This window comes from Oryx dammah, unplaced genomic scaffold, assembly GCF_014754425.2.
Source record: "Oryx dammah isolate SB20612 unplaced genomic scaffold, SCBI_Odam_1.1 HiC_scaffold_27, whole genome shotgun sequence".
NCBI classification, from domain to species: Eukaryota; Metazoa; Chordata; class Mammalia; order Artiodactyla; family Bovidae; genus Oryx; species Oryx dammah.
In genome coordinates, this window is record NW_024070211.1 from 44,332,712 (window position 1) to 44,355,190 (window position 22,479).

General features: G+C 34.1%; 1 protein-coding gene across 7 annotated transcripts in view; it reads right to left on the minus strand.

Annotated features, from left to right (window-relative positions):
• NBEAL1 (neurobeachin like 1) overlaps positions 1 to 22,479 on the minus strand; it is a 164,060-nt gene that overhangs the window by 39,396 nt on the left and 102,185 nt on the right. For all 7 annotated transcript variants that reach the window (XM_040228771.1, XM_040228768.1, XM_040228765.1 and 4 more), the window contains 8 exons: positions 18,623 to 18,780; positions 16,355 to 16,479; positions 13,224 to 13,350; positions 7,248 to 7,396; positions 6,514 to 6,647; positions 3,974 to 4,075; positions 2,479 to 2,574; positions 1,958 to 2,082 (listed from right to left, as the gene is read on the minus strand). In XM_040228771.1, coding sequence (XP_040084705.1) covers positions 1,958 to 2,082; positions 2,479 to 2,574; positions 3,974 to 4,075; positions 6,514 to 6,647; positions 7,248 to 7,396; positions 13,224 to 13,350; positions 16,355 to 16,479; positions 18,623 to 18,780 — 1,016 coding nt within the window. The remainder of the gene's footprint in view (positions 1 to 1,957; positions 2,083 to 2,478; positions 2,575 to 3,973; positions 4,076 to 6,513; positions 6,648 to 7,247; positions 7,397 to 13,223; positions 13,351 to 16,354; positions 16,480 to 18,622; positions 18,781 to 22,479) is intronic.

Sequence of the window (22,479 nt, forward strand, 5' to 3'; positions counted from 1 at the left end):
TTTACAAAATCTTAGAATACATAACAATTTAACTACTTATTTATAGATAGTTAGGTTGTTTCTATTTTTCTGCTATTATAAGAATGTGAAAATTAGACATCATAGTATGGCCAAGGTAATAGAAAAAAATACAGAGGGTCAGTCAAGAATTGTGAAAATGAATGTCTAATAGTACAAAGGTAGAAGAAGGAAATAGATGTTTATAGCACAAGGAACCCTACTCAATATTCTGTGATAAACTATATGAGAAAAAATCTGAATAAGAATGAATGTATGTGTGTATACCGAATCACGTTGTTGTACACCTGAAACTAACACAACACTGTAAATCAACTCTACTCCAATAAAATTAAATAAATAAAAGTAGACAGTGGAATAGAAAGAAAGCCTAAGTCAGATTACTAGCAAAGGGCATATATATAATAACTCTTCAAGCACTATCACTAATATTGTAATTGTTCTGAATGGTGACATCTGAGTTAGTGGGCATAAAATCTAAATAACAATGAACAGTTTTTTGGAAGCAATACACATTAAAATTTTAAACCAAAATACTAATCAATTTGTCACGCTAAGGTCAATTTCCTTTTTACATAGAAATCATTAATATTCAGGAGAATAAAAAGACTTTTTAGGCCAAAGTCATTTGTACCTATGCAGAAAAATATACTATTGAAACATAAATTAAATTGTATCCTCTATTATCTATAAAATAAGTTAACCTATATGAAATATATTTCCTATGGAACAGTGTTAATAGTTTGAATAACAGCAGTGAGGTAATATACATACAATAAAATTCCATTAGTAAATCAAATATTAAACACTGCTAAAAGGTCTTATGGAATATTTGCAAATAAAAAGGAAAAAAAATAATGTACTATCAACTCTCAAAAAAATCTACAACTAAGTTTTTATTTGCAAAAACTTTTGTCTTTATTCCTGGAAGTTATCCATAAGTTCACATGGAGAAAAAGGAAAATTAAAATTATTCTTTCACTTGTCAGCCACTTGTTTTGAATAAAAAAAAATTATGAGACACTTACAGGATGATCATAAATATATATAACTATAAATATTTTCTTTCCTTTCAAATGTTACTTTCTAAATTTTCTTACATTTCACTGTTTTTTATTCACATTATTACTGAAAAGATTAGCATTATTAATTTGGTATCTACCAAAATAGTACATCAGATGTAAATGCTAGATTAGTAGGTTATTAAGTCTAAAATACCTAGGGATAAAGAATTCCACCTTTGCACACATACTTTTTATCTTTTAATTGGATAGATAATTGTTTTGCAATGTTGTTTTAGTTTCTGCTGTACGAGGAAGTGAATCAGCTATACATATACACATCCCCTCTCTGCTGAGCCTCCCTCCCCTCCAACCCTCCATTCCACCGCTCTAGGTCATCACAGAGCACAGAGCTGAGCTCCCTATGCTATAGAGCAGCTTCCCACTAGCTATCTATGCTACACAAGGTTCTGTTTACATGTCAGTGCCACGCTCTCAATTAATCCCACACTTGGTGACCCCAACCCCCACTCCCCCACTCCCGACCGGTGTCCACATGTCGGTTCTCTATGTCTGCATCTCTATTCCTGCCCTGCGAACAGGCTCATCTGTACCACCTTTCTAGATTTCATACATATGTATTAATATATGATATTTGTTTTTCTTTTTATGATTTCACTCTCTTACTACAAGGAGAAAAGAAATTCTAAACAACATTAATTTAAATTTGATAATGAAGGGACACAGACTATAGTCAAGATATTTGAAAGACAACTGATAACATTTTCAAGAAAACTTAGTGAAGGAATTATCAGACTCTAATTAGCAAAAGTAGTTGTGCATTTTTTGAAAAGTAACACTTGGTTAGCCATAAGCGAAATCAATACAAATTCAAACTGCTATGGGTATATCTATCAAAGCGGATGAAAGGCACTTACTTTTCTCTCATGGCTTTGGCATTTTTATCATTAACTACCCCAATTGGTTTGGATAGATCTCGAAATACAGATGGGTTATTAAGATCCAACTCTTCTGAAGTATAATCTTGTAAAATCCAGGGGAACTAAAAGAGCCACAATTTACAATTTAGACATTCTTTCCAAGGGACGCTACCAGCTCCATAACTAATATCAAACACTTTTCTAAAGACAAAAAGGGACAGTCTTTACTTTTTCCCTGTTGCAAATGTTTATTCATCTTTAGCTTGATAACCAGAAGCATTATCTCCTATAATTCCATTGAAATATTCTCAATGAAGTGAAAGAAAAAAGCTTTCATTTTTAAAATGCCCTTCATACTTATATACTTCTTGAAAATAGCAGGGTAAGAAATAAATAGAAAGGCAAAAATAGTTTTTACATCTTTTTAAAAATAAAAACTAGATATAAGCCACTTATATGTTTGTATATAATAAAATTGAAAGACAAGTGTATATTTACAGGATTTTTATAAAACTCACCACAGGATACTGTGCAAGGTCATTATAGGTTCGTCCTGCCATTGTATTTAACTGAATGAGGTAGTCAAAATTTGATATCTCTCTGTTTACCCATTTCTAGATAACACAGAAAAAATAAAAATTAGTCTACATCTCTTAGAAATCAATAACTATTACTGATAGTACTAAAATAATCTTGCATCCACTATATCATCTTTCTGGTAAAAGAAGTTTTTAAAAAAAGATTTAACAGGGAGAAAAATCACCATACTTCTCCTAAGTTCACTTCCTTTTAAAAACTGGTCTTTAGAAAAGGAAAAGAAAGTTCTCACACAGCAGTCTAAAAGATCTCCTATAATAATTAAGTTTTTCCTTTAGTTAAAAAAATATTTTATTTGAATATAAATGTTTAATGCTAGAAGGACTGCCCAAATTTAAAATTTTTGTCATTAACTGAAATCTTCCTAAGTATAAATATTAAAATATCAGTATCTCAATGTACTTAAATGATCTACAAATTTTAAATAACATTATATTATTATATCTCTGCTCAGAAAAATTCCTTTATACAGTAAAGATAGGTGGGATTTTGCTATAACAGATAAAAAACTTTCTAAAGAAAGACATAATCATTTTTTTAATCAAATTGTTATATTTAGCCTACTAGTTACTCTACACAGTATGAGTATGCTCAAACATTTTTTTTGAATACAGATTAACATACACTTTAAAGATTACTGTGTGCTTTAAACAAAAGACATGTAGAAATGGTGAGAAATGAATCTATCTATATAGAAAGTCCAATAATACTTATGTGCTAAATTGAGGAATCAGTACTTTAATGAATAAAGTTTATACCACAGAAAGCAGGGAATGTACTTTTAAATAAAGCTTATTCCATAAACAATAGGAAGAAATTGCTGATGGCTTTTGAACAAGAGCAACATTTAAAGATTAAGATTAAGACATATGTAGGAGGAAGGAGAGAGCCAGGAGGCAGAGAACCTAATTAGGAAACTACTAACAACACCAGAGAGCAAAAAACAAGAGCCTTTCCTTGGCTTTTGACAGTACAAATTCAAGAGATGTTGGGATCATATGAGGATAAAATGCGTGGAAGCATTAGTTAGTTTTGGCAGATAGAAAGATAGGAGAAACTTTCCTCTGCCTGTAGTCCAAGGTGTATTGTATTTTTTCATTTTTCTTGTGCATGGATTTTTATTATTAAGAAAAGTCCCACGTTATTTTTTTTAAAAAGAACATTATAATGAAAGAAGAAGTTATAAGATATGCCCAGGAACTGAACGATATGGGAGCTGGAGGACATGGGAGCTGGAGGACAGGGCACTCTTATGTGTGAGGCAAACAGAAAGATTCAAAGTCAATTCAAAAGATCAACCTGAATGAAAGAACAGCAGCTGTATGATCAAAATAAAATAGTCAGAAGGAAGATTTACTTCTAGGCAAAAGTCTAAGATACAAAATTAACACCAAACAGTGACTTAAAATTTCCTACCTGTGTCAGTCCTGATGCTTTGAACAACTCCTGGGGTGATCTGGTTCCATAACTATTTGGAGAATGAAGCGACAACAGTCTGCTATATACTTTGTTCCTAACCTATTAAAAAAACAGCACTTTACAGGTTAAAAACAGAATAAGACAAAACAGGATTATGGCTTGATTAACAGATTTACTGAGATATAATTCACATACCATAAATTTACCCTTTTAAAGTATACAATTCAGTGAGGTTTTTCTCTTTTTTTAAAAAAATATTCACAGAGTTGTGCAACTATTCACATCATCTAACTCTGGGACATTTATGTCATCCTCAAAAGAAACTACATATTTATGAGCCATCACTCCCCAATTTCCCTCTCATCCTCTGACAACCACTAAACTTTCTGTCACTATAGATTTGCCTAATCTGAACATTTCACTTAAATAGAAGATTATGGTTTTAACTTCTTTATTTTACTAGGCTTAACAAACTTATGACATACATTTTTTTTAGAATGTTACAGTATATTAATAAAGTAATCATCACACATTTTATCAGAAAACTAGCTCACTTCCAGTTCAAATCTAGTTCTGTCATTTACTAATCATCTGGACAAATCAATTAATTTACTGAGTCTCATTTGTGTATTCAATATAATAATCTCTTACCCTTTACAGTTTTGTGGATTGTTCAGGGCTATGCAAATGTAAAGAAATAAAATTAATCTTTGAATTTCAGCTTCCTCATCTATAAAAAAAGGAATGGAATTTTCCATATCTAATCTGAAGATTGTTATGAAGATTAGGTACCACATATAAATATGCTTTAAAGACTATATACAAGAGACTTCCCTGGTGGTGTAGTGGCTAAGACTCCGAGCTCCCAGTGTAGAGGGCCGGGATTCAATCCCCAGTAAGGGAACAAGATTCCACATGCCACAACTAAGAGTTCACATGCTGCAACTAAGATCTGGTACAGCCAAATAAAATAAATTAAAAAAAAAAAAAAAAAAACTACATACAACAGGAATGTGCTTAGTTTAATTACATAAATAGCTTTCTAAAAAACACATACATTGTATTTTCCTATGGGTGAATATTTATTTTTAATCGTGAAAATTTACTCTTTTGTAAAAATAGAAAAATGTTCCTCAAAGGTCTGAATCAAATCATTTATAAATATACCTGGATCTCATTTATAAATATACCTGGATCTCAAATGAATAGAACGTTAGTTATTGACTCTGCTAATCCAGGTCCTTGGAAGAAAAGTTACTGACTCTGCTAATCGCTTGCTCCTTGGAAGAAAAGTTAGGACCAACCTAGACAGCATGTTAAAAAGTAGAGACATTACTTTGCCAACAAAGGTTCGTCTAGTCAAAGCTATGGTTTTTCCAGTATTCACATATGGATGTGAGAATTAAGACTATAAAGAAAGCTGAGCACCAAAGAATTGATGCTCTTGAACTGTGATGTTGGAGAAGACCCTTGAGAGTCCCTTGGACAGCAAGGAGATCCAACCAGACAATCCTACTAAAGGAAATCAGTCCTGAATATTCACTGGAATGACTGATGCTGAAGCTGAAACTCCAATACTTTGGCTACCTGATGTGAAGAACTGACTCATTGGAATAGACCCTGATGCTGGGTAAAAATGAAGGTGGGAGGAGAAGGGGACGACAGAGGATGAGATGGCTGGATGGCATCACTGACTCAATGGACATGAGTTTGAGTAAATTCCGGAAGTTGGTGATAGATAGGGAGGCCTGGTGTGCTGCAGTCCATGGGGTTGCAAAGAGTCGGACAAGACTGAGCGACTGAACTGAACTGAACTGAACTGAATCCAAAGAGTCGGACACGACTGAGCGACTGAACTGAACTGAACTGAATCCAGGTAATCTGAGAAGCAAATGCTAAGACAGAATTGAACATAAGGATTTTATTAGGAGAGATACCAGAGAAAGAAAATGGAGAGAAAGCTAAGCAAGGTAAAAGAAAGCTATCAAACTGTGATGCAAGTCTGGCCTCAAGTATATGCCAAAGAGAAGGAAGGTTGAGAGCAAGTAATGTGGCAAAGGTTACACTGCTAGTGGTGGAATGGTTTTAGATCCAGGGAACCTGAATTCAGTGGCAATCTCTTAACTGCTTATACTATTTAAGAATTTATGCTATTCCTAGAAGAACTACATGCTCCATTATTTTTTTTTCTGATTATACATACTCCATTATTGTTGAATTCAACCCAATCTAATTTCATAAATCCAATTATATCATATATATATATATATACCATAGTATTTCACAATGTGAGACATCTATTTGCTGACACTCAAAACTCTACTCAATTCTTTATCTATCTGTATATAAAATATCCTCCAAACACTCAAACATAAATCCCAACAAAAATTCATATGCTGCTTAGTCCCAAAGTATGTATCTTTTTTCTCTAATATTCTGACTCAGTGCAAGAGCAGAGTGTAAAGTTTCATTACAGCTTACTAGGTGGAAAATTATTTCAAGCTAACAGTCTAGGAGAAAGGTAGCCTTTTACAAACCTCTTTTTTGAAATTGAGAAAGTAGTTGGATTGGTCAACATGAAAAATCTCAAGGGCTGACCTCCTTAAATTGTACCGTCGTAGGTGAATCTCTCGAACTTGAGAGTGAGGCCACTTGAAATCAAAGCCTACTCCTGAAAACAAAAAAAAAATCTTGTGACTGTGGACCACATAAAGTTACATATGCTATGCACAAAATAATCTCCTTTTCCTGACAAGAATAGCATTTAGGGAAAAAGAATTCAACCTCTATATGATAAAAACCATCTGTTAAATGTGTTGCATTTAAAACTGTTTTAAAATTCTATAGCTTTTTCTACTTCCTTTCCATTGGAATAGAGAATAACTCTGAATATTGTATCTTAGAAACATTTTCCTTTTCTCTTTATGTTAGCAGCTTAGATTTAAATATCTTTTTATTTTCAGATAAAGGATTAGGTGAAAAGCCTATAGGAACAAGAGTATATATAAATAAAATATTGCATTTATAACTTAAATTTATAGCAATCCCTACTAGGTAAACCTTTTGAAAAAACATTGATAATAAAAAAGAAGCATTCCCCTCAGTACATTGTTGAATAATGAATTTAAACCCACAATGACTTTCCATTTCTCCTTTTACATGAGAGACTACAATTTTACAGGCCCATCTTATTGTTTTCTTCTCATTAATGATTGATAAACTGGATACTTAACTATTAAACAACAGAAATTATTCCCCCAGAACTCCTCACCATCTTCTTTTTCAATGCTGCCATCATAGAAGTAAATGTGTTGAGTAGTGATTTCTAATCTGCCAGGAATTACATCAATTATTGTAATGAGTTCACAGTCTTCTGATAACATCAATTTTTCTTTTTGATTCTGTTCTTCTTTCTCATCACTGAAGAAAAAAAAAAAAAACAAAAAAGATCCAACAATGAATTCTGGGTAAATGGAAAAGAACATCATATTCAAATTCAAATCTCATTTCTGTGAAATCACTATCCAAGAAAGGGTACTTGAATTTTCTACAAAAAACATTCCACTGCATATTTCACCAACCTAACAGGTAATACTGCAATCCTTAAAGCTAAGCTCAAAAAAACCTAAGAATGTTTTCCTAAATAGTGAAATTCTAAAGTTCACAGTGATGAAATTGAGAAATAAGTAACAACGCAGTACTTAGTCTGTTGCTTATTTATATTCTATGAAAGAAGGAGTTTTGGCTTTTCATTTGAAAATGAATGAGACTGACATCCACTGAATTCACTAGTCATTGAAGAAAGAAAATAAAACCCCGTTAAAAGGCTGACCAAAAAAATCTACCCAAATCAACGAGCTCCCTAGACAACCACATCTACTCAGTTTGCTAAAACTATTCAAGGAAATATTTTAAAATCATTAAAATTATATAAAGAACTGCCAACGAAAGATATTATTGAAACTGGTCAGTTTGTAATATTAAAATAAGTTCAGAAGAAATATTTGCCATTATGTTGTTTATAACCTAAACAAAGTGATGCTCAGAATAATTATAAACTTGAGACTTAGCTACTCATTCTTAGCTGAATGTGAGGCTTTACAATCATAGTAAAAGTCAGGGCAGATGTGTAAATCACCAGATTTGAATGAATTCCCTAAACCACTTACAGATCCACTGGCAAAGAGTGGCAGTATTACTGATCAAGGAGTTTAACACAAGTACAAACTAATTACTGGCTGACCACTAAGCTATGCTGATCCAGAGGCAACCCCCAACAAGCAGAGGTTTAAAAATAAAACAAAACAAAAACCCAGTAAGTGCAGACATCAATGGCATTCACTACAGGTAAAACAGACTCCACAGACTTAATCTACCAAAGTCATTAGACAAACAAAAATAAAATAACAACAACCAAAAACAAGGGAGAGATCAGAAACCAAAGTGGATATAATTTTTTTTTTTTAATGTATGGGTTTCACAAAGATTATGAGACATAGCAAGAAACAGGAAACTATGGACCATGAACTCAAAAGAAGTAAAAAGAAACTATTTCAGGGAGGACCTCAGAAGTTCAGCTTAGACAAAGACATCAAGGCAGCTATCATAAAAATACATGAAAAGAACTAAAGAAAACCATGTTTAAAGAACCAAAGTGCATTATGGCAAAAATGTCTATTCATAGAGAGATTACAATAAAGAGATAGTAATTATACATAGATTTATAAAAAGTAACCAAATGAGAAATTCTGAAATTGAAAAATATAATAACTAAATGAAAAATTCACCAGAAAGACTCAACAGTATATCTGCAGGAGAAAGAAGCAGAGCTCTTGAAGATAGATCAAAAAGAAACTGTCCAATCTGAAGAATACAAAGAAAAAAAGAATCAAGCAGAATGAAAGAACCTCAGAGGGTTCTATCATGCAAAACAACATAAGTGCAAAGGGAGATCCAGAAGGAGAGAATAGAGAAAAAGGCCAAAATATATTTGAAAAAATAATGGTAGCAATTCTCAAATATGAAAGAATTTAATCTACACATCCAAGAAGCTCAGTGAACTCCAAGCAGGACAAACATGAAGATATCCATACATGGACAGAAAGTCAAGGTGATAAAAGCTAAGGACAAAAAGAATAACTTTAAAGGATCACAATACAGTATATAAATTGTCAACCGAGAATTCTATAACCAGCAAAATTACTCATCAAAGAGAAAGCAACAGTGCTCAGACAACTAGAATCACATGCAAAAGAATTAACAGACATCTACATCATGCCACATACAAAAATTAACACAAAATGGATCAAAGACATAAGAGATAAAATATAAAACTCTTAGAAAAAATAGATAAAAGGAAATTCATCAAAATTAACAATATCAACAAAAAAGTGAAAAACCCAATTTAATGGAAAGAACATTTTTGTAAATCCATATTTAATAAAGGACTTGTTGCTAAAATATACAAAGAACACTTATAACTCAGTAACAACAACAACAAAAATAACTTAGTAACAAAAAGACAACCCAATTAAAAAGTGCAAAAAAGATCTTCATAAACATTTCTCCAAAAAAGACATATAAATGGCCAAGAAACATATGAAAAGATGCTCGGCATAACTAGTCATTAGGGACCTGCAAATTAAAACCACTAGATACCACCTTCTGAAAGTGAAGTTGCTCAGTTGTGTCCAACTCTTTGAGACCCCATGGACTGTGGCCTGTCATGCTCCTCTGTACATGGGATTTCCCAAGCAAGAATACTGGAGTGGGTTGCCATTTCCTTCTCCAGGGGATCTTCTTGACCCAGAGATCAAAGCCAGGTCTCCCGCATTGCCAGCAGACACTTTACCATCTGAGCCAGGGAAGCCCACCACCTTCTAGAATGATATAATAAATTTTACAAAGACAACAGAAAGGGCTTCCCAGGTGGCTCAGTGGTAAAGAATCTGCCTGCTAATGCAGAAGATACGTGTTCAATTCCTGACCCTGGAAGATCCCACATGCTGCAGAGCATTAAGCCCATGTGCCACAACTACTGAGCCTGTGGTATGGAGCCTGGGAACTGCAACTGAGTCCGCATGCCACAACTACTGAAGCTCTCGTGCTCTACAGCCCATGCTCTGCAATAAAAGAAGCCACTGCAAAGAGAAGCCTGTGCACCACAACTAGAAAGCAGCCCCCACACAATGCAACTAGAAAAAAAGCCTGCACAGCCACAAAGATACCGAATAGCCAAAAATAATAAATAAATTAATTTAGACTTTAAAAAAAGAGAGAATAACAGACGATTGAATGGACTGGAGAATCTAATATGAAAATTAGAACTTTCAAACATTGCTGAAATGTAAAATGGCATAGTCATTCTGAAAACTGTTTCATAATTCCTCAAAAGGTTAAACATAGAATTAGCACACGATCAGCAAATCTAAGTTTTTTTTGATACTCAAAATAACTGAAAACGTAAGTTGACACAAAAATGTATACATGAATATTCAAGGCGGTATTATTCATAATCATTAAAAAAATAGAAACTACAGAAATGTCCATCAACTGATGAACAGATAAACAAAAATAATATATTCATATAATGGAATACTATTTAGCCAAAAAAGAATTAAATATTGTCAGATGCAATGACCTGGATAAATACTGGAAATATTATGGAAAAAAAGTAAAAATGTTAGTCGCTCAGTTGTGTCTGACTCTTTGTGACCCCAGGGACTGTAGCCTCCCAGGCTCCTCTGTCCATGGAATTCTCCACGTAAGAATACTGGAGTGGGGAGCCATTCCCTTCTCCAGGGGATCTTTCCATCCCAGTGATTGAATCCGAGTCTTCTGCACTGCAGGAAAATTCTTTACCTCCTGAGCCACCTATACCAAAAGGCAACATATTATATGAAATATGTGAAATGTTGAAAACAGGCAAATCCATACTAAAAGAAAGCCAACAAGCCATTGCTAGAGGATGCAGAGAGGGAAAATTGGGACCGAGTGCTAAAGCAGAGACATTATGTTGCCAACAAAGGTCCGTCTAGTCAAGGCTATGCTTTTTCCAGTGGTCATGTATGGATGTGAGAGTTGGACTGTAAAGAAAGCTGAACACCGAAGAATTGATGATTTTGAACTGTGGTGTTGGAGAAGACTCTTGAGAGTCCCTTGGGCTGCAAGGAGATCCAACTAGTCCATCCTAGAGGAGATCAGTCCTGGGTGTTCATTGGAAGGACTGATGTTGAAGCTGAAACTCCAATACTTTGGCCACCTGATGCGAACAGCTGACTCATTTGAAAAGGCTCTGATGTTGGGAAAGATTGAGGGCAGGAGGAGAAGGGGACGACAGAGGATGAGATGGTTGGATGGCATCACTGACTCGATAGACATGTGTTTGGGTGGACACTGAGAGTTGATGATGGACAGGGAGGCCTGGCATGCTGCGGTTCATGGGCTCACAAAGAGTCGGGCACGACTAAGCGACTGAACTGAACTGAAAAGTAGATATCTGCTTTTGGAGTGATGGAAACGTTCTTGGACTAGATAGTAGTGATGTTTCACAACTCTGTGAATAGACTAAAAAACCTCAGTTTTTTAAAGAGCAGCCAAAAATTAAGACAAATTAAAAACCCCCACAGATGACAAAAGACTAAGATAATTTGTGGCTTACAGACATTCCTTATAAGAAATACTGAAGAGAGTCCTTCAGGCTTAAAGGAAATGCACCGGATAGTAATACGAATGTACACCAAGAAATAAAGTGTATAGGTAGGTAATTATGCAGGCAAATATAAAGGAATATAAAGGAAAACATAATTACATATTTTTTTCTTCTCAATTGATTTTAAGACAAGTGCATAAAACAGTAACAGCATAAGCTGTGCTGTTGGGCTTAAAATATAAAAAGGTTTAATGTTATGGTAATAAAACAAAGGAGACATGAGAAATGAAAATGTTTTACATTTGCTTAGGGGAAGTTTTTGGGCTTCCCTGGTGGTTCAGATGAGAAAGAATCTGCCTGCAATGCGGGAGACCTGGGTTTGATGCCTGGGTTGGGAAGATCTCTTGGACATGGGCATGGCAACTGACTCCAGTATTCTTGCCTATAGAACCCCCATGGACAGAGGAGCCTGGTGGGCTACAGTCCACAGGGTCACAAAGAGTTGGATACAACTGAGCAACAAAGCACAGGGGAAGTTTTTAAACTACAAATTCAAAAATTTTAAGTATATCTAAGGCTATTCACGGAGGAGGCAATGGCAACCCACTCCAGTACTTTTGCCTGGAAAATCCCATGACAGAGGAGCCTAGTAGGCTGCTGTCCATGGGGTCGCTAAGAGTAGGATACGACTGAGCGTCTTCACTTTCACTTTTCACTTTCATGCATTGGAGAAGGAAATGGCAACCCACTCCAGTGTTCTTGCCTGGAGAATCCCAGGGATGGGGGAGCCTGGTGGGCTGCCATCTATGGGGTCACACAGAGTCGGACACGACTGAAGTGATTTAGCAGCACCAAGGCTATTTAGGATATATATTTTTTCCTGGTAGAGGTCTGATAAGTTATATTTTTCAAGGAATTTGTCCATTTCATTTAAATTGTCAAATTTATTGGTATAAAGTTGTCATTTCCTTTTAATTATTTTAATGTATTTCTTTTTAATCATTTTAATATCTGTAATGTCCTCTCCTCTTTCATTCCTGATACTGGTAATTTATGCTGTCTTTACTTCCTAAATAGTCTAACTAGAGGTTTATTGACAGGGAGGCTTGGCGTGCTGCGATTCATGGGGTCGCAAAGAGTCGGACATGACTGAGTGACTGAACTGAACTGAACTGAACTATCTGATTTTTAATGACCAGTTTTTTTTTACTTTTTCTTTTTGTTGTTTGGTTTTCTCTTTCATGGAGTTCTGCTTTTATCTTTATAATAATTTCTTCCTTTTGCTTAAGAGCTTATATTTCGTCCTGTACTTAGCATCTAAAGACCTCAGTGGTATCTATAAATTTGATAATGTTTTTTTATCATTCAGCTCAAAATATTTTCTAATCTCAAGCTCCAGCTCCAAATTAACCCAGTTCTAAGAAGCCTTCAATGGTTTCAGTTGACACTGATAGACTCCTAACAGTTGATATAGTATTAACTATTGGATCATGGAAATATATAGTATTACAATTTCAAGCAACTATTTTCCACAATTTTACAATCCCATTTCTCAGAATAAAGTAATTTTAAATTCTTTCAAGTACTGATACATACATATTTACTCTGGCTGTTATTTCCTCTTCAGGAAGATCTAATTTATCCTCCTTCATATCACTAACTTTTACTTGTTTCACCACTTCCAGAAGCAATGAATCACTGGAAGGCTGTGAGTGTTGGATACCTGTTTAAACATAAAATATCTGTTAAACACAAAGTAGAAAAATCATATCAGAGTCCTTCTGTAATTTCTGACTGTTAATTATATGATAATAATGTGTATTATAAGAAGGTGCTTGAAATTTTCTAGCATAAAAAAGTGATTTACTACAGAAAAGCTATTATATACATAAGTTAGAGTTATCTATGCTGCTTAACTGATTTTTTAAAATTATTATACACATAAGGAAATGGCAACCCACTCCAGTATTCTTGCCTGGAGAATCCCATGAACGCAGGGAGCCTGATGGGCTACAGTCCATGGGGTTGCAAAGAGTCAGACACGACTGAGCGACTTAACTAACTTTATACACATAACAAAAGGAATAAATGTTTTTAAAATGGTACTTGTTTTTAATGATGGTATTATTTATGTTTCAGAAACAGGCCAAGTAATCTCTTTAACCATATTTACTTCTGCTGCTGCTGCTGCTGCTGCTAAGTCGCTTCAGACGTGTCTGACTCTGTGCTACCCCATAGACGGCGGCCCACCAGGCTCCCCCGTCCCTGGGATTCTCCAGGCAAGAACACTGGAGTGGGTTGCCATTTCCTTCTCCAATGCATGAAAGTGAAAAGTGAAAGTGAAGTCGCTCAGCCGTGTCCGACTCTTAGCAACCCTAAAGCATGCCAATAAGTAAGTGTTATTCTCACTACATTAATTCAATAGAATTATCCTTACTGCGCATTTGTACTATAGAAATATTATGAAAGAATGTGAAAAATTATTGTTAACTGCAAGATAATACATAGGCCATTCTGAAGTGTTCCTTTCTGGAGTACATAGAATAGATAATTCTGATACATATTATGCCACAAATGTAATGAACTATGCATTATGTAAGAAGGCTAGGCTAGTGCAATGGAAAGAACATGGGTTGTGAAGTGGTAAACCTAAATTCAAATTCCATTTATTAACCACATGACCCCTTTGAACTTATGTTTCTGTAACTGTGAAATGGAGATACACCACATTATACATAAAATAAATGGTAGCTATCCTTACTGTATATTTACCTCTGAATTATCTGAGTGGCATAAGAGTAGTAATGAAAATATATGCATAATTTATAGATAGGACTGGAAAAAATTCATATGTTTAACTATGAATATAGACATTTCATATTTAGAAAAATAATTCATGCTAAATAACAAAACATTATAAAGATGACAAAACCACTCAATTTCATCCTTGCTGAAACATAAACTGAATTAACCTAATGTACAGTTGCATTTTTCCTTTATAAATCTGCTTTGATCACATACAAGTCTAGATAATCTGATATAAATAGAATAATATTGATGAAAATACTTATAGACAAACATACGGAGTAGGTAAGACACTCTGCAGTTAATTCTGAAGTAAGCTTCAGGGAACTTTAAAAGTTTTAGAGACTGATACCACTGGTTTTCTACTATTACCAATTTCACTTTGAAATGTATGATTTCTTACTTCTGTACAATTTTATTATCACCATTATACCTGGGATAATTTTGAAAACTAGGTAAAGAGAGAAAGAGATGGAGAAACAGAAAGGACACTGGTCTTCCTGAACTTAAAACAACTGCGACCAAGAAGATGAAACAAAATTATATCTATGTACATGTGTTAAGAGGGATGAAGAAGGAGAGGAAAGGGACAAGGAATTTCCTGGAGTGATATTTCCTGACAAAAATGAAGAAAAATAGAGAATACTATTCCTTAAATGTTACTAAATTGAAGTCATTCACCAAAAGATATCTTCTGAGTGGCAAGTATAAAATTTCAAGAGGTAGAAAAGTATAATAGTCTCAGGACACAGACAGGGAGGACAAGCTTGTATGCAAGTGACCATTCCTATATAAGAGAATCTCAAAGTTAGTGTTTGTACGAGGGAAAAGGCCATTATTTTACATTAAGGAAAATTACTGAGTCTCATTTATTTCAGAATGTAAGATTTGAAATGGCAGGCATGATAGCTCTCTTATTTTTATGGCACTTACTGTATGGGCCAATTTATTATGGCAATTTTTTAAAAAATAAGATTTAAAAATTGGTACTCATTTTATCTATAACTTAGTCATTAAACACAAGATGCACAACTAGCTTGGGTAAAGTAACTACAATTTAGTATACACATGACTCTTAATATTTTGGGGTATTTCAGAGACCCTTCTTCAAAGAGAAAAGGATTTGTCAAGTTAGATGGGTATAAGGGAAAGTGAAAGTGAAGTCACTCTGTCGTGTCGGACTCTTTGCGACCCCATAGACTGTAGCTACCAGTCTCCTCTGTCCATGGGATTTTCCAGGCGAGAGTACCGGAGTGGGTTGCCATTTCCTTCTCCAGGGGATCTTCCCAACCAAGGGGTCGAACCCAAGTCTCCTGCATTGTGAGCAGAGGCTTTACCGTCTGAGCCACCAGGGAAGTCTCATAAGGAAGGGCTTATAAAGGAAGGGCTTCCTAAAGAATTATAGACACTCTTTAAAATCTGTTTTGATATATTGCTAGGTTACATATTTTTAAACACTTTTTTTTTTCTAGAAAAAAGGCATTGACCCATCTAGATACTAAAATGTCTGGAGTTCTGTAAGAAGAATAGATCATAAAAGAAAGACTTAAACAGTTGCTAAGAGTTCGAGATATATTTAAGATTAGCCTCAGTTTTAGGAGGCAAAAGGCTCAGGTTAAAGTACTGTATTTTACTATACCATAATGGATACAGAGACAACACATTCCACACCAACTGCTGTATAATTTTATGAGTTTATATTTTTCTTTGAAAAACTGCAAAAATCAACTGAAATTGGAAGTCATTTTAGATTTGACTAAGATTTGACAAAGGCAACATAGACAGCCATTTAAATATCAATTATAAAACATCACCCTCTCTCAAGAATAAACAATTTTCAAACAATTAATAAAAACAATTACCAACCCCTACCACCACTCTCTTTACCTTCAATAGATAATTAAATAGCCATCAGAACTCACCTAGATTATCTCTCAAAGCACTAGCTTCTTCATGGGTTTTGAAATTATAATTTGGCACCAACTTAAGTCTCATGCGGGAATAATTTTCTACATTAGCTAGTTTCCAGTGAATTGGATTTTGTTTCCTATGAATATTCATGAGTAAACAAATAAAATTATTTTAGCTTAAAATTACAAAAGGTCAGCTGATTGAAACAGAGTAAAAAAGTAACATGTATTTTACATTTCTTTGGCATCATTTTATAAAAGCTTTCACATTCGTATCTCATTTGACCCAAACAATCCTGAGGAAAAAAACCAATGTTAGTATGCATATCAACAGTTTATAGCTAAGGAATCTAAGACAGGCTAACTTACTTGCCTAAGATGCCATGGAGTTTACAGACATCAGAAATAAGATTTGAACAGAAATCTTCAGACTTATAGCTTGATATATTTTACTCTTTCACTGTTACAAGGAGTTTCTTAACTAGCTATATATGAGTTTATTACAAATACAGTTTTCAAAATAAAATAATAATTTTATTACAAATAAAGATAATATAATTACAAATGGATCAAAGATCTAAATATGAGTTAAAGCTCTTAAGGGAAACATAGGAGTAAATCTTCATGACTTTGGATTTGAAAATTGTTTCTCAAATACAATATCAATAACATAAGCAACAAAAGAAACAGATAAACTTGACTTAAACTTCAGGTCTTTGTGCACCAAAGGCCACTTATCAGGAAAGTGAGAAGACAACCTATATATTTATAGACAATATATCCAATAAAGGCCCATTATTGAGAAAATAAAAGGAACTCTTACAATTCAACCACAAAAAATCAAACAATCCAAGTTAAAAATGGACAAAGGAAAAAAAATAAAGGACTTACACATTTCTCTAAAGAACATATACAGACGGTCAACAAGTATATGAAAAGATACTAATGTCATTAGTCATTAGGGAAATGCAACAAAATCATAAAATACCACTGTATAACCAATAGATGACCATAATAAAAATAAATTTCTTTTAAAGACAAGTATTATAGTTAAGGTTGCAGAGAAACTGGAACCTTCAAGCATGACTGATAGGAATGGGACAGCTGCTATGAAAAATTGTTATGCAATTCTTCAGTAAGTTAAATACAGAATTACCATAGCAATGCTGTCTGCAGGTATACGACCAAGAAAACTAGAAACAGGAGCTGAAGCATACATTTGGTCACAAATGTTCACAGCAATACTATTCACAACATGTGTGTGCTCAGTCGTGTCCAACTCTTTGCAACCCCATAGACTAGAGCCCACCAGGCTTCTCAGTCCATGGGATTATTCTGGCAAGAATACTGCAGTGGGTTACCATTTTCTCCTCCAGGGGATCTTCCCAACCCAGGAATCGAACCTGTATCCCCAGTGGCTCCTGCACTGGCAGGCAGATTCTTTACCACTGAGCCACTGGGAAGCCCACTATTCACAACAGCCCAAAGAAAACAACCCAAATATCCATTATCCATTTCCTACAATGGAATATTATTCAGTCATAAAAAGGAAAGAAAGTACTAACACATGCTACAACAAAATGAAAACACTACGCTAAGTGAAAGAAGTGCCACAAAAGGCCACCTATTGTATGATTTCATTTATATGAAATACCTAGAATAGGTAAATCCATAGAGACAGAAAGCAGACAAGCAGTTACCAGGGATAAGGGGAAGAGTTAATAGGCAGTGACTATTACTGGTTCCAGGGTTTCTTTTTCAGGTGATGAAAAGGTTCTCAAGCTGGACAGTGCTCTCATCTCAAGCTGATTACACAACATTAGAAATGTACTTATGGTCACTAAATTATACATTTTAAAGCAGTTAAAAGAGAAAATTTTGTATTGTGTATTTTACTAGAATAAAAAAGGGCTGTTAAAAATGTGTGTGTAATATAATTCAGAAAAACAAAAATGACTGATCAAGTAAAGAAATAGTAAAATATTTAAACACACAGCATCACTAACCCTAGCTCAAAGAGGTAGTGTCAGGAAGACAGAAGTAAATGGATTCAAAACAAATTCTACATTAAAGGGCAAGAGTAAAGGAAACAACTCCACAGTGAAAAACATATAAACACAAAGCTCTACACTTACCAAAGCTATAATTCATAAAAGACAAGCAAATTAATTAAAAGTAATCTTGTAAAAATTGGATTGAAGAGGTCATTGGAGAGGTTCATGAAGTTCTAGATCAGAGTTGTAAACAAGAAGGCATTTAATGAATGACAGCTAATCCTACCTTTTAGCCCAAGGTCCCCTTTCACATGTAAGATAAAGCTTTACTGCCTTCCAGCGTCTCAAAGTGGCTAACTGCTGACTGCTAAGTTGTTTCAGCATGTTATTATACCTCAAGTTCTCCTGGCGTGCTTTTCGACTAAATGGCTCCACAAAAAACTCCTGAAAGGAAGAGAATAAATAAGAGTACCGAATCATATATTGAGAGGCATGTGTAAATTTGAATGTCATAATTCTAGAAATCTGACTCAATAAAATCATAAAATGAAAAGAAAGAAGCTGGCAACCAACAGGATTTTCTTATTCCATTAGAATCATTAATATGACTATAGCTATAATACTTATTTCTTTAATATAAGAAAATAACAAGCTGACAATAAATATGTGAAGAACTTCAAAACTGTAGTGCCTCAAAATCGGATTATTTAAGACTTAGAATTATTAACTGTGTCCCATCAAGTAAAATTATTTTCTTTGGGGATCTTTTGATTTATAAGGCATTTGGAATCTGACTCAAGTCAAATAAAGTAAAAGGAAGAGGACCACATTCCACACTACTATTGATGGCCTGAAAGAAACCTACAGGAGTAAATCTCTCACAATGAAAAATTCCATCATTCAGGAGTGCTTCTCTCAGAACAGCATCCTCTCTAGCAAATGAATTCATATACCTATTCCAGTTTTCAGGATAAAATAAGATTCTGGTAATAAGTTCTACCAAGGTATAATTCTAAACCCTGAAATTAAAATTCTAAAGTTTTCAGAAAGATAAGAGGTAAGCCTGGTTTACGACTTCCCAGGTGGCAGAGTGGTAAAGAATCTGCTTGCCAATACAGGAGACATGGGTTTGATACCTGGGTGGGGAAGATCTCCTGGAGGAAGAAATGGCAACCCATTCCAGTATTCTTGCCTGGAAAATCCTATGGACAGAGGAGCCTGGCAGTCCATGGGGTTGGTTGCAAAGAGTCAGACACAACTGACCGAATGAGCATAGAAGCCTGGTTTACTTACTTCACACTGACATTGATTAATTAAGAAATATTAGGAACTAAAATAATATTCAACTTGTTTCAAACAAATCAACAGTGCATTACATTAAAATGAATGGTTAAAGATATGGATTTAAAAGACATCTTTTACTTTTTTTTTTTTTTGGTAACACTATGCAACTTGGGGGATTTTAGTTTCCATGTGGCATCAATCCTGAGCCTGTGCAGTGGAAGCACAGAGTCTAAACCACTGGACCATCAGGGAAGTCCCTACCAGACATCTTCAGACGAGTTAACACTGTACTCTTCAGCTGAGAATACAAGCTTTGGAGCTAGACCTCAGTACAAATCTTACCTACTTAATTCTCTGAGGCTCAGTATCATCGCCTGTAAGTTGAGGCTGACAATAATTGTCATGTGCTTAATATAGTGCTAGAAAAGTAGCAAGCTTTCAATAAATTACTTATTATTATAATCATTACTGTAATTACTGCTAGATTTATAGGATATCAATGATTTGGGATACAATGTTTTCAAATATTTAAAACAGATCATTGCTGTGACAACTGAAGAAGTCATGAGAATTCCATGATAATTAAACATCAATTTCACAGCTTTGCAGTTTGAGCACATGAGGATATTCGAGCACATAAATTAGGTTTTTCTAGAAGCTAAGGGTGAAATTACAGAGAAAAGAAAGGTTGGAATAATAACTGGTAGAACTTCTATGAGGGAAGTATAATAATAATTATTATCATGATTGCTACATACCAGTAATTCCATTTATTCTAGGGAAGTCATTCTGGATAAACACAAAAATATGACTAGAGAGATGATCAGTACTATCCATAATAAAGAAAACTCATAAATTAGATCTAACACCAGGAAATAAGTTTAAATTTTCTAATATATAATATTATGGAATATTAGCCATATAATGGCATGGGAAAATACTCATGACACATTTTAAGTTGAAGTAGTAGCAAATGAAACTATCATTTCACTTAAACCATTATATATACATAAAAATACAGCAAAATGTTAGTAGCAGTGGATTACAAATGTTTCTTTTTACACTTAAGTTATGAAATAAAGCTTTATTTTTATTTGATCTTCTTTGTTTCATCTATGTTTTACAGTTTTTAGTATATATATTCTGTACATATTTTGTTAGACTAGTATCTAAGTACTTCATTCTTTTTAGTCTTACTGTAAATAGTTTTTTTTTAATTTCAGTTTCCAATTGTTCATTGCTACTGTACAGAAATATGATTAAATTTTGTATATTGATCACAGATAATCATGTGATCTGTAAATAGTTTTATTTCTGCTTTCCCAATATGTCTTTTATTTCTTTTTCTATTCTTACTGAATTTGCTACATCTCACAGTACAATACAAAGAAGCATGAAAGTGAACATTCCACCCTTAATGGGCAAAGCACTCAGTTTTTCATCATTAAATATGAAGCTAGTTGTAGGATTTTTGTAGAGATTTGGGTTTCCCTTCTATTCCTAGTTTGCTGAAAACTTTGATCATAAATGGATGATGAATTTTGCCAGTGTTGCATCTACTGATATGATCATGTATCTTTTTTGATAAATTTATTAATATGACTGATTATCAAATGATTATCAAATATTGAATCAGCCTTGCATATAAGATAAATTATCCTGGTTGTGATGTTATTTTATTATACATTGCTAGATTTGGTTTATATCTATGTTCCAAAAGAGATACTGTCTTCAGTTTTCTTATATTGTTTTTGTATGGTTTCAATATGAGGGTAATATTGCCATTATATAACAAGGTGGAAAGTTATGCCACTTTTCTATTTTCTAAACAGACTCCAAAGAACTGGTCTAATCTCTCTATTAAATATTTGGTAAAATTTGCCAGTGAAACCATCTGGGTCTAGAGTTTTCTGTTTTGGAAGGTGAAGTGAAGTGAAAGTTGCTCAGCCGTGTCCAGTTCTTTGCGACTTCATGGACTATACAGTCCATGGAATTCTCCAGGCCAAAATACTGGAGTGGATACCCATTCCCTTCTCCAGGGGATCTTCCCAACCCAGGGATCAAACCCAGGTCTCCTGCATTGCTGGGGGATTCTTTACCAGATAAGCCACAAGGGAAGCTATTTAACTATAAATTCAATTTCTTTAAGAGATAGAGAACAAGCCAGGTTATCTATTTATTATTGAATTATTTTTGGAAATTTGTATTTGTGAAGAAACTGATCAATTACATTTAAAGCATCTTATTTATGTGCACAGATTGGCTGCAATAATCCAATTACCATGTTGATGTCTGTGAGGTCAGTGGTGATTTATTTCTGGCAGGAGTACTGTTTCCCCCTTTCCCCTGCCTCAACTTGGCTACAAGTCTATCAATTTTATTGATATTTTGAAGAAGCAGATTTTGGTTTCATTGGCTTTCTCTATTGCTTTTCTGATTTAATTTTCATTACTTTATGCTCTTTAATAATTTCTTATTTAAAAACTAATGTAGGGAATTCCTTGCCAGTCCAGTGGTTAGGACTCGGTGCTTTCACTGTGATGGCAGGGATTCAGTCCCTGGTGGGGCAACTGAGATTCTACAAGAGGTGCAGCACAGGCGAAAAAAAAATAACAGTAGCTTACTTTTTCAAGTTTCTTAGGATGGAATGAACTTATTAATTTCAGTATAAGTACTTTGTGTTATAAATTACCCTCTAAGCACTGGGATATACTCAGCCTCCTTAGAGATACCTTATCAGCTTAATAGACATTTTACATAATCACTGTGCATAGAACATTTTGATATAAATTTTTAAATTGCTACTTATCAGTTCTTTTCTTCTAATTCTGAAATACTTTTCTGACAAACAGTAAGAAA